The 13,867-nt window shown below is 37.8% G+C and overlaps 1 protein-coding gene across 1 annotated transcript; it reads left to right on the forward strand.

Moving 5' to 3' along the window:
- Positions 1–1,175: 1,175 nt before the first annotated feature.
- Positions 1,176–4,573, forward strand: pou3f2b (POU class 3 homeobox 2b). The gene has a single exon (XM_088326443.1). It carries the CDS (start codon positions 1,266–1,268, stop codon positions 2,376–2,378), a length of 1,113 nt encoding a protein of 370 aa, XP_088182569.1. The 5' UTR covers positions 1,176–1,265; the 3' UTR covers positions 2,379–4,573.
- Positions 4,574–13,867: the final 9,294 nt, after the last annotated feature.

Below are 13,867 nucleotides of genomic sequence, written 5' to 3' on the forward strand. Positions count from 1 at the left end.
CCTGCAATATATTCAACTAAATATATATTTTTAATGTACTGTGTTTAAAAAAAAATAATTCAGTGTGAAGCATTTAGAAACAATTTTTCAATTATCTTTTTCGAACAAAAAGGTTTGTGATGTTATGTCTGCACAGATGTACATTTTTCTAGATTTTCAGATGCTTTAGGGCCTATATCAAGCATTTAGAAACTGTCTTTGAATTACCTTTTTAGGACATCAAAAGTTTGTGACATTATGTTTGCGCACATATAAATTTTTTAGGTTTTAAAAATATATTTGGGCCTATGTCAAGCATTTAAAACCGTTTTTGAATCTGTGACCTTGTGTTTGCACACCTGCACATTTTTTAGATTTGTAATGACTATAAAATAGAATAGAATAAAATAAAATAAAAATAGAATAGAATAGAAAAGAAAAACATGTAATAATAAACATAATAAACAGGATAAACACGTAAAAAAGACATTAAAGAGAAAAAAGGGAAAAGGCTGTCAGAATAAAAAGGCAAAGATAGTTAAATGTAAGTGCTTCAAAACTCTTCCAAGTTATCATAATAGTGTGATAAGAATGAGTGCATCCTTATAATGCAATGAAAAGTATAGTGCAAACACATTAGCAGCAACAAAATTTCCCAAAAAGTCACAGTTTTGCCCTTGTTTAGGGTGGTGATGGCCCTGGAGAAGAAACCATCTCTGAGCCTGTTTATATTTGTTTTAGGGGACCTGTAGCACTTACCAGAGGGCAACTTTGAACCTTATTTCAAACTTAAATGTATAGGATAAGTGTAAGACAATGATACTCTATGACAATTAAAACATGATTCAATGGCAATCCTCCTCCAAAACAATGTTTACAGAACTGAGGATGTCAAACAGATATCATATAATATTAGCGGAAAATACAGTAGATGGTGAGCATTGGAGTTTTTCTGAAGATACCTGAGCTGACAACGATTGATAATCCAAATAAATCAACTTCTCCATTCCACCGGCTCCCTGCTCGCATCTCGGTGCTTCTCTCTTCCGCTATCCTGCGCTCCTCATCCGCAGAGAGAAGCGCATCTCTCCCGGGCCAATGGGTGTGCGGTCGCCCCTGGCAACCCCATCCATCAGTTACGCACGGCCAATGAGCGCAAAGGGCGGGGCGGTGCCGGCTGGCAGGTGCGCCTGGTAACTCCACTCTACCAGAGCGCCTGGGAGGACCGAAGGATGCGCGCGTCAAATGCAAGCAGCTTCTGACGAAGAAGTCCGGCTCTGTGCGTCATGGCAACCGCAGCTTCAAACCACTACAGCATCCTTACGTCAAGCTCCTCCATTGCGCATTCGGAGCCCGGCGGAATGCAGCAAGCGGCGGCGTACCGGGACGCGCAGAGCTTGTTGCAGAGCGACTACCAGCTGCAGGGAAACGGACACGCATTGAGCCATGCGCACCAGTGGATCGCTGCGTTGTCCCACGGCGATGCAGCCCCTTGGTCCTCGGAGCAGGATATCAAACCCACCGTACAAAATGCACGCGATGACATGCACAATTCGGTAGGAGGAGGAAACCTGCAGCATGCGCGCTCCCATTTGCAGGTGCACCAGACCCATCACGACGCACGGGCGTGGAGGACCACCACCGCGGCGCACATGCCCAGCATGACGACCACAAATGGACAGGGTTTGATCTACTCCCAGCCGGGATTTGGAGTCAATGGTTTGATTCCGGGAGCAGGGGGCGGAGGCGGTGGTCCAGGGTTGCACCACCACAACTTGCCTCACGAAGACCACCACAGCCCGCATCTGAGCGAGCACAGCCATCCACCGTCCCAACAGCACCACCATGACCATTCGGACGAGGACACGCCAACCTCGGACGATTTGGAGCAGTTTGCAAAGCAGTTCAAGCAGCGGAGGATCAAGCTGGGTTTCACGCAAGCGGACGTGGGTCTCGCTCTTGGGACTTTGTACGGGAACGTGTTTTCGCAGACCACCATATGCAGGTTCGAGGCCCTGCAGCTCAGCTTCAAAAACATGTGCAAGCTCAAGCCTCTGTTGAATAAGTGGTTGGAGGAGGCTGATTCCACGTCGGGAAGCCCAACCAGTCTGGACAAAATCGCCGCACAGGGGAGGAAAAGGAAAAAACGGACATCCATTGAGGTTAGCGTCAAAGGAGCTCTGGAGAGCCATTTTTTGAAGTGCCCCAAACCCGCCGCCTCGGAAATTATTGCCCTGGCAGACAGTTTGCACTTGGAGAAAGAAGTGGTGAGGGTTTGGTTTTGTAACAGGAGACAGAAGGAGAAACGCATGACGCCTCCTGGTGGGGTTCTGCCCGGGAGCGAGGACGTGTACGGGGACACGCCACCCCATCACGGGGTCCAAACTCCAGTCCAATGAGACTCCGGACACCTTTAGATAGAAATGACCTGACTTTGAAGCGATCGTGGGTGTTTTCTGTATAAAAAAGCGCGTATACACAATATCTACATTGGGGGAGACAATGCTCAAAGAGCATCGGGAGTGTGTTCTTCTTCACCAGCCGAGCACTGTGAGTCCATTTTACGCAGTTCCAAGGTGTAGCCCCCAAACCCAAAATACCCCATCCCAATACATTCTGTCATATAGATCAAAAGAGTGTACGTATTAAAGATTCGGCCACTTTATAAGTAACGCACTACACTGAGCAAGAGCGTATCGTTTTGGCATGGATGGAGGGGGACGTATCAATATTGAGAAATCATTGTTTCTTACCCATCAATATTATGTGATCACTTTTTTATAAAATGGGCAATATCCCTATACCAATATCGAGCATTTCAGTGTTTTGTTTTTCTCCCCAATATTATGTGCACGTAGTAAAGATTTGGCCACTTTATACGTAACACAACACTCCTGAGCAAGGGCGTAGTTTTCGCATGGACAGAAGGGACGTGTCCCCACCCATATCGAGACACCAATACGTTTAGAAATGCGTATTGTGCCCACCTCTGAGCATTTCCTTGTTTTGTTTCCACCATTAGTATGCGATCACTTTAAAAAATTGCGCAATGCCCCAACCAATATAGAGTATTTCATTGTTTTTCCCCCAACTATAAGATGTGATCCCTTTTAAATTGCACAACGTCCCAACATACCAAACAATATCGAGTATTTCATTGTTATATCCCCAACAATATGATGTGATCACTTGAAAAATTGCGCAATGTCCCTATCAATATTGAGTATTTCATTGTTTTGTCTCCAATAATATTATTTGATCGCGTAAAAATGATTTATCCCCACCTATGCCAAGACCCAAACGACAATCTTGCTCCCGAGTGTGTAACCTTAAAAATCCTGGAATAATAACACCAAAACACAGCTTTAATGGATACTGGGAAGTGTATGTGGGGGACTTCTGGTGGTGAGCATCTCTAAGCTTCGGGTTTATTTTAATGCGTGCAGAAAAGAAGGCGTTTCGCCACCCAAAACAAACCGTCTTTATTAAAATATTGAGGGCAGTCAAATAAGCCCACGTGGCTACGACATTATTATTTTGGAAGTTTTTAAAAAAGAAAGAAAAATCGTAACATTCCCCACCAGCGCCTTTATGATCCCAAAAAGAATTATTGCATTATCTGCAGGACATACTCCTGATTTCGACATATTTGCATCCAGTTTTGTAAATACTGTACTTTAAATATCACGAGTCCATCATTATTTTTATTTTTTTCCTCACTGGGGCACTTTTTTTTGGAATTGATATTTGAAAAACGGACTTTTGAAAAAAAAAATCCACTTTCCTTCATCTTACAAGCTGCCTTGTGTCTTGTGTGTTATTTATCGCTCGGTGCATTCTGGGGTGCGTTATTGTTGCTGTTTATTCTTCTTTATTTTATTCTTCTATACGTGTTATTATTCCGCTAAATTTGTTTGAGTCTAAAAAATAGTATTTTCCGTTCGCTGGACTCGAGGAATGTTTTAAACAATAGACAAAATAAATCAAAGTCAGTGAGACTGAAAAGTTCAAAAGGGCAATAAAATGGCACCTTGCATTTGTTTGTAAAAGTGGTGTAGGCTACGAATAGTGCAAATAATCAGCATTTCATCGAGAATCCGAACGGTTATTACTGCTATTATTATTATAGTTATTATTGTTATTATCGTCCATTGTTTAGCCCATCGCCTGGAAGCCCCATTTGTGTTTGTCTGTTTTAATAATTTATTCTCAAATTGATATTCCGGTTGTTTTAAATTTCAATTCACTCAAGAGAGCATATGTATATGCATCTTTTCTTTTAAAAAATCCGTATTTTTTCCTCTCTATCCAAACATTTTTTAAACGTTACGAAAAGGTTCATCAGTTGCTTTAATTAATTGCTTCAAGTCTAAATTATCAGCAAATTCGTGTACTTTCTGGATATGCTTTGCTCATGCACCAATTTAATTTCTTGGTTTTATTTTTGTTCGGGTGCATTTTCTGTTTGTTTATCGGGGATGTGGGGTTAAAGACATAGCCTATTTCCATGAAAGAATGTGGGGTGCTTCATGTGAACAAATGGACTTGCACATTTTTAAATAATAAGGTTGATATTAAACAGCTTTTTTTCCAATGTCGGGACAAAATGTGTTTTTATGTGTATGTGCACAAGGTTCCCTTTTCAAAACTAAATTCTTAATACGAGCGAGTAGGCTCGTATGAAATTGTTTTTTTTTTTGATTGCTCTAAAAATGAAATATTTTGACTAAACTTATTTTAAAAAAACTTTTAAAATGCTTTAGGGTTATTCTAATGATCAACGCCTCGGCAAAACAATAGAATAGAATAGAATAGAATAGAATAGAATAGAATAGAATAGAATAGAATAGTATAGAATAGAATAGAATGTATTGTCATTGCAATAAGCGAATACACAACGAAATAAAAAAACATGTCATGCACTCAAAAATATATATTTGGCAGTGGTAGCTATTAAAGTTCTATCTTTTAATAAAGTGTAACTAAATTTTATTGAACAAAATGTTATTTGATCATATTAATTAAATAAGGCTCTCGTAAACTCAATTAAACATTCCTTGTACACTATATGTGATGAATCAATTTGGCTATTTGAGGTCAAGAAAAACAATTAAATAACATTTAGTATAAGAAAAAATACGTCCTCATTTGACTTAAAAACAGAAAAAAATGGAATATCCATTTGTACGTGCATTAAACCTGCAAATAGCACGGAACCTGGGGAAATGTTATTGTTTAGTACATTTTAGGGGTGGGTGATATTGCAGAAAAAAATCCCATTTGGAGGATAACGATTTCAATAGCAACTGTGCAAATAAAATGCAAGATCCAATACCATAGTATTAAAAAGTTTGGAGAAATAGTCCAAAAATAAGTGATATTAACTAGAAATAAAAAAACAAAGATGTAAAAAAAAATTAAAACAAAAACAACAACGGAAAAATCCCTTGTTATTATAGCACTTTCTTGTCCAAGCATTTGACAGAATTGAGGGTGTTATTGTAAGAGAAATGTTGGTCTAAGTGTGCCTTTTATACCATATTCTATATTTTACACCCAAATAAACGTTTAAAGATATACAAACGTATAAATTATACATTGGGTGTAAAATATAAAATGTAGTATAAAAGGCACACTTAGACCATAATTTCCCTTACATATTATTTTCCTTATCAATTCCATTCTATTCTAAATAATAACAACATAATTAATAACAGGATGTTGTTTTTGATGGTTCAAGCTAAAATGAACCCCAAAACAGTGTATTACAATATTGATTTGTAAGTGTGTTAAGTTTGCTCAGTCACAAAGATACAAAATTACATCAAAGTAAAAAAATCGAACGGTTCGGTCGCAATACGCTGCAGGTCACACTGCGTAATTATCTTTTTATAGAACAATCACGTATAATTAAATCCAAATAGTATTTAATGAACTCATAAAAGGTAATTGCATTAAATAATGTAAAGGTAAATGTTTTTTTCATTATTATTATTTAGAAGCTCCCTTTCCACCTCAGTCGTTTTATGGCCTTTTCTAATCTAAAGAGATGCGATGATTTTATTCTAAGAGCAGTTCATTTTTAATTAAGATAGTTGCAGTTGATATCCCGTTTTTGTATTTTCTAGGGTTTCTGCGTGAGGCTTTCTTACTGTGTTACAAGCCCTCTCCACCTGTTTTCAGAAAAATGCCCCCGTGTGCCCTTTAGTTCCTCGCTAAAGGAAATGCAATTAATAGCGCGTCACGTTCATTACACCTCGCTCTTTATTTAGGTTAAATTTCCCTTTACACTCCCGAAGGATGGAAACCCGTGTTTTGTGGCGCTGTCGTGGTCATAAAACATTGAGGAGGGGTAGTCGGTGCTTTAGCGCCACCCAGTGATTCGATGTGGCCCCCACGCTGGCACTGATGAGATAAGGAGCGTTGGTATTAAAACAAAATAGCGCAATTTGAATATTTGTTTTAACCGAATGGCTACAATTTAAGAATAGACAACTTATTATATGTATCTTTAATAACAGTAACTTTATGCATCTCTTTGTGTAAACGAAACAAATAGGAACCAAATTAATGTGCAAAAAATTATTTCCACTAAACTATACTTACATGAGTTATGTGACCTATTATTAGAGTAATAATGACGATGTGAATGCTCTTTGAAACAACTGAAATTGTTTAATACCTTGCATGGGACACTAAATAGACAAAGCCTCCCAAAAATATATACACGCACTTTTAGTCTAAAGGGACAGTGTGAATTATTTTACCACTAGAGGTCGCTGTATCGTGTAATGCAGGGATTTCATACTCATTTTAGCTTGGGGGCCAGATGCTAGAAAAAGAACTCTCACCGGGGCTGGACTATTAGATAAGAAAGAAAGAGAGAAGTAAAGAGAGAGGGGGAGAAAGAGAGAGAGAGAGAGAAAGACAGGGAGAAGGAGAAAAAAAGGGAGTGAAAATGAGAGGCAAATAGAAAAACAGAAAGAGCGAGAAAGTAAGAAAGAAAGAAAGAAAAAGAGAAAGAAAGAAAGAAAGACAAAAAGTGTGTGTGTGTGAGAGAGAGAGAAGATATGGAATTGTGAGAAAGAGAAAGAGAGAGATAGAAATAGAGACGTAAAAACAAAATCAAGCAATGGGCCATAAGTATGTACAATGTTTAAAAAGTAACAAAAAAAGGGAAAATATTCTTTATTCTATATTAGAAATTGTTATACCTAATAACAATCAATAAACCCATTATTTTAAAACAATATATCGTGTGACATGAAAGGGACAGTCTGCATTATTTTGCCCCTCCTAGTGGTAAAAAAAACATGCATTAAAAGAAAAAACATATTGATATAAACAACAAGCACAAATACATGAGCTATAAAAAAAATATAAGTACTCATAGGTTGAGAAATTTGCATATATTTTGCATCTCAATACCCTCATCTAAAGGGAGCTGACATCATTGTCTGCCATCTTGTTGCTACGGGTACCAAACAACCTCTAAAATGTTGAGCCGAAAAATAAGAGTTAAAAAGGTGCGTTTTGGTCATTTGGAGTCTTTGTTGTTTGTATTATTCCTTGTGCTTTGTAACACTTGTTTTTAGTGACAATACACCCTAGAGCAGACATGGGGACACTCCGGCCCGCGGGCCTACACGGCTTTTTTAGTTGGTCTTTTTAATCCGGCTTGCCAAACATCTCCCGGTTATATCACAATATAAAATTAATACAATTATTACCGGCAAACCTTGTTCATTTACTTTCCCCTGTAATGCCTACAATTCCTCAATAGATGGCGCGCTTGAGCATTTGCCCTCTCTTCTTCATGGTTAAGCTTTTCCCAGAAGAAGCACTCTCCTTGTCGGTGGCCGCCGTAACGCCCTTCTAAAAAAAACCTGAGAATCCCGAGAATCGCCATAAAAAAACTTTGATGCACTGACAAAACAGAGAGATCAACAACAATGTTCCCACTGAAACTAATGGTGAGTTTTCCATGAATAGGTCAAATCCTGGATGTAATTGATACAACACTCCATCCATCTGTTCTTGGCTCAGCTGCTCAGTCAAATTTTAGAAATCATTGTGGCCCTCGAGTCAAAAAGTTTGCTCACTCCTGCCCTACAGTGACATCTAATTGTCAAATATTACACACTATGCCTTTAAGAAGAATCTCCTTACTACAGATGCTAACGCAATGCAGGAAAAACAGTGTGTTAAAATATATTTTGATATAATTTTCTTAGGGGCAGCACGGCGGCACAGTGGTTAGCATGTGTGCGGCACGGTTCTGAGGTGATGAGATCGAACCTTCCTATGTGGAGTTTGCATGTTCTCCCCATGCTTGCATGGGTTTCCTCCGAGCACTCCGGTTTCCTCCCACATTCCAAAAACATGCATGTCAGGTTAATTGACCGGTCCAAATTGTCCATAGGTGTGAATGAGCGATTTTGAGTTGTCTTTCTTTATGTGTGCCCTGCGAATGGCTGGCAACCAGTTCAGGGTGTCCCTTGCCCACTGCCCGAAGACAGCTGGGAAGGGCACCAGCACCCCCGCAACCCTACTGAGGATAAGCGGTGCAGATAATGAATGAATGAATGAATAATTTTCTTATCTTTATGGCAATGTTTGAATGGTCACCATGGAGCGATTATAATTGGCATTTGATTAATATGTTTTGGACCTGGTTTATATTCTATTTTTGAAATTGTTATAACAAAAATTTGCTTCGATAAAACCATCTCCTCTCCTATTGGAATTATCTTTATTGGCCAAATAAATCACAATTCTTTTTTTTCACTTTACAAACTGTCCAAAAGCAAAGCCAAAGAGACCAAAATCAGTGTCTTTGATTTAAATATTCTGCGGACCATAATGGCGCACCACAAAGATGATTCCCATGATATATTTTTCATACATATGGCGCTCTGCACTATAAATTGCAATAAATTAAAACTACAGTAAGACTGATCTGAAATTTCTAAAAAAAAAAAATTACAAAAATCTACTTCCACAACTAAAATGAACGCATTATTTCATAAATGGTCACTGTCTTTGGAAACATTTCATTGTATTTAAGCATTTCTAACTTTATTTAGCATATTTTTGGTCTATAAGCCGCACCCAAATATAAGGCACACCTCAAAACACATTCCTTTATGTTTTATTCTGAGAATGTACATAACAAAAACATTTTATGAATAGCAAATATTGAGAAAATTGGTTTTACTACTAAAATAATTAGATTACTTCAGAAATGTTTACTGTATTTTTAAGCATTTCCAATTTGATTTACCATATTTTCGGTCTATAAGACGCACCTCTAAACATATTCCTCTGTGACTTATTTTATTTTGATATCTAAAAAAAACGTGTTTTATCATAATATTGGAAAAACTGTAATTTGTAATTTAGCATTTCCAGTTTTATTTATCGTATTTTTGCTCTATATGGGCACCTGATTATAAGGCGCACTGCTGAAAATATTCCCCTGTGACATGTTTTCCATACATAAGGTGCACTGGACTATAAGGCAAACGCAATTAAAACAACAAAGAGAGCAAAGTTTGCATTTTTACAAACAAATGTATTTAAAAAAAAAAATAATAATAATATATATATATATATATATATATATATATATATATATATATATGTTGGGGGAACTGGTTTCACAACTGAAATGAATGGATTCCTTTTACAAATGGCTACTCTATTTGGAGGCATTTAATTGTAATTTAGAATTTCCAATTGTATTTATGGTATTTTCGCTCTATAAGGCGCACCTTCCAAAAACTTCCCTTGTGACATATTTCCCATACATAAGGTGCACTGGACTATAAGTCGAATGCAATTAAAACTATAGTAAAAAGCAAGGTTTGCATGAAAGCATGAAAACATGTCGGAAAACCAATTTCATAAAAGGTAAATATTGGGAAATCTGGTTCCACAACTAAAACTAATGGATTACTTTAGAAATAATTACTGCATTTAGAAGCATTTAATTGGTATTAAGGATTTCCAATTGTATTTACATTTTTTCTGTTCTGTATGGCGCACCTGACTACAAGGCACAAAATCCAAAATATTCCCCTGTGACATATTTTCCATACATAAGTTGTACACGACTATAAAGTATATGAAATTAAAACTACTGTAATAGTGAGGTTTGCATTAAAAAAAAAATGAAAATGAAAAACGAAAAACAAACAGCGGATTATAAGGCACACTTCTTAATTCCGGGCAAATATTCGTATTTTAGGTGTGGCATATTGTCTGGAAAATACAGTATATAGATTACTTTTAAACTTGTTTTTGTCATACACTTAGGTTAAATTTCATATACATTTTAATTTTCCTTTTTCGCAAAGATGCTGCGCACTATTTGACATCGCAGAGCTAAGTACAGCCGGCACACTTAAGTACACAAATACGTGCGTGCGTTCATTTGTAAACGAGTTAGTGTTTAATTAGAACTTCACATGACTTTTCTGATCAGCGGAGCGAATCGTGTCAACCCATCATCACGCTATTATTTCAGCTATAATTGCACGACATGCTCATTTGAGCTACCGTGCCTTTAACGTCTCCAGAGACGCTGGTGGTCAAGGTAAACTAATCACAACCGAGAAAACTCGTTTGTATATAGAAATAAAGGGATTTCGACTGTTTTCAAAGAGTATTTATAAAACTAAGCGGATGACTGTTTAGCACATCATACATGCCAACTTGTTGAGATTAAAAAGCGGTAGATTTAGTCGCGTACTGTGTTTTGAGACACAGATCGCCTCCAGAGTTTTAAAGAAGACATGTGCTTGTTTCAAACCAAAGGCGGCAAACTTTACCACAACGGATATGGAATGTGGGCGGCACAGCGTCCGCGGCATAGTTCTGAGGTCATGGGATGGAATCCTCCTGTGTTGAGTTTGCATGTTCTCCCCGTGCTTCTGGCACTCCGGTTTCCTCCCACATTCCAAAAACATGCATTGTCAGGTTAATTGGCTGGTCCAAATTGTCCCTAAATGTGAATGGGTGGGTGAGTTGTCTGTCTCTGTGTGCTCTGCAACTGAATGGCAACCAGTTCAGGGTGTCCCTAGCCCAACGCCCGAAGATCCCTGGGATGAGCACCAGCACCCCCGTGACCTGACTGTGGATAAGCGGTGCAGATAATGGATGGATGGAAATGGAATGTGATCGTTGGGAGTGGTTTATTCGCGCACAAAGACTTAAGTCCCACCTCAAGATAAAACAGCAGTAGACTAAAATACTCGTCCTGAGTCAAGATCTCTTTGTTTTAATGGGGATAAAAGCGGCAGCTTAAAATGTAAAGCTGTAGTGTTTTGGTGAGTTTATGGCACAGTTTTTGTTCCCGTCTAGTTTCTCTTGTTTATTTCCGTTATCCTTATTCGTTATCGATCTCGTCGGTCTCTGGCTTCCCGTCTTTCCACACCAGACCGGCTGCCTACCGTGCATGACTCCCCATTTCCTGTAAAATAAAGGCTTGTGTGAGAACGTCACGCGATTGGGTCCGTATCCTGTTCTGGTTCTGACATTTTGTCTCTAAACTATTTAATCAAATTGGTTTTGAAACGCTCATAACGAAAGAAAACCAAGAAATAATTTACTTTTAAAGCAGTACATTTGACAATATGCATTGAAAAACGACAAAAGCAGTACGGCTAGCTCAGAAAATTTGTTTTCAATAAATTTGACGAATAACTGGATAAATCACATAAATACATGATTAAAAAAAATGGCAACGTCAGGACCAGAACAGAAACAGGACCTAATTGCCTAGATGTCGCTGCATTCGAGCAAAAATGGGTGCTTAAAAAGCACAAGGGAAAATACATACTACGGAAGGGATCAAAAAAAACAAATGTACTTGTCATTTTTTGCCGACCCCTTTTGTGAGTTTTTTTGGGGTGTTTCAGGTACCCATAAAAGCAAGATGGCGGACAATAATGTCAGTTCCCTTTTGGTAAGGCTCATGATACGTAAAATTTCTTGATCAACGAGTATTTTAAAAAGATGCACATTTACATGACAGTTCATGTATTTATGTTTATAATTTAAATCAATATTTTTTTTTCTACCACTTGGACAAACTAAATACTACCATTTAAAAAATAACGGTGTGAGAAAAAAATATATCATTAAATCTATAAAAAACACAAGTTATGAGGTTTGGAAATTTAATGGAGGGACCTTGAAATCCAAATAAAAACAGGCAACATATAATTAGACATGTACTTAATTGTGTCCCCCAAAATAAACCAAATAAAAGTCAAAAAATGTGTTGAACAATTAAATTGTGTATTTCCTTAAATCATATTCATTAGAATTGTAACGATAATGACAATATTCTAATGTGAAAATAGCCACCTATATGTATAGTTATACTAGTTTAAGAAACACTGCCAGTAAAAATTTGACCATACTTTACTGTAGTTTCTATTTTTGGCAGTTATAGTACCCCGTGGTGGCTATGCATTGTTATTTTTTTTTTTTTACATGAATTTATATTATCTATTTTTATTCAATATTACTTATTTTCATACTTTCACCCTTAACCTTTTGTTTTAAACTGGGATATTTTTTCTTGTAAAGGTATTTGCACCATCGTCGAATTTAGTTTTGCATTTAACATGTTACAATGGCGCAGTGGTTAGCGGCTGTGCGGCACAGTTCTGAGGTCATGGGATCGAAACTTCCTGTGTGCAGTTTGCATGTTCTCCCCGTGCTTAAGTTGGTTTTCTCTGGGCACTCTAGTTTCCTCCCACAATCCAGAAACATGCATGTCAAGTTAATTGGCCGGTCAAAATTTTCCCTAGGTGTGAATGAGTGAGTGAATTATCTGTGTGCCCTGCGACTGGCTGACAATCAGTTCAGGGAGTCCCCTACCCACTGCCCGAAGATAGCTGGAATGGGGTCCAGCACTCCCGCGACCCTACTGAGGATAAGCGGTGCAGATAATGGATGGATGGATGTTACAATGAGAATAAATTATATTCTAGCATACAATGCATTCGTATGTTTTTGCTACTATGACCCATAAATCTGTCCTACCTGCAAATAGTTTCAATGTCAGTCAGGTTAGCCAAACACAGAATTGCAAACTGCATAGAAAATGATGCTTTTAACTAATGGGCATACATGTAAACAAATAAAAAACACTTATCCACAATATCATCGTTTTAATACACATAGCTTTCACTGTAAAAACATTACTCCTAGCACTGGTAAACTGTTTTCCTAAGGGTCTGTACAAGGAAGGATGCAAAAATGTTCTTGATTGATAAAAGACTCTACTACCTTCTGGTCTCCCTTAAGTCCAGCATCAGGAGCCTGCAGCAAGGCTTTTAACTAAGATAAGAAAGTTTGATCACATGACTCAAGTTTGAGCTAGTCTGCATTGGCTAGCTGTCAGTTTAAGATGTGATTTTGAGGTTCTGGTGCTATTATACAAAATCATACATGGACTTGCTCCCTCATATCTTTCAGATTTAATTTCCCCCTATGTTCTGGTCTGGAGCCTTCGCTCTGAAAATGTTGGTCTACTAGTGAGACCAAGAGCCAAGAAGAGATCCGCAGGTTCGAGAGCGATATCCATTCGAGCCCCGGTGCTGTGGAATGCTCTGCCCTCTGAGATTTGATCAGCAACCACCGTGCAACTGTTTAAATCTAGGCTTAAAACACACTTCTACTCTATAGCATATGAATAACCTGTATTTCGTGTTAACAATATCTATGTATTGGTTGTTAATGCTACATCCATTGCAGCCTGATCATCGTTTTTATTTTATTTTTTATTTGATATTATACTTTATTGTATTATATGTCGTTTATAATTATATTTTTGTTATTTTTGCTATTGCAGCCTGGTCATCCTGGAAGGTAG

This window comes from Urocampus carinirostris, chromosome 2 (assembly GCF_059441175.1).
Source record: "Urocampus carinirostris isolate Australia breed hairy pipefish chromosome 2, RoL_Ucar_1.0, whole genome shotgun sequence".
NCBI classification, from domain to species: Eukaryota; Metazoa; Chordata; class Actinopteri; order Syngnathiformes; family Syngnathidae; genus Urocampus; species Urocampus carinirostris.

Bases quoted from the DNA above. Each gene is read 5' to 3' on its own strand.
- pou3f2b (XM_088326443.1), top strand. From the start codon at position 1,266: ATGGCAACCGCAGCTTCAAACCACTACAGCATCCTTACGTCAAGCTCC.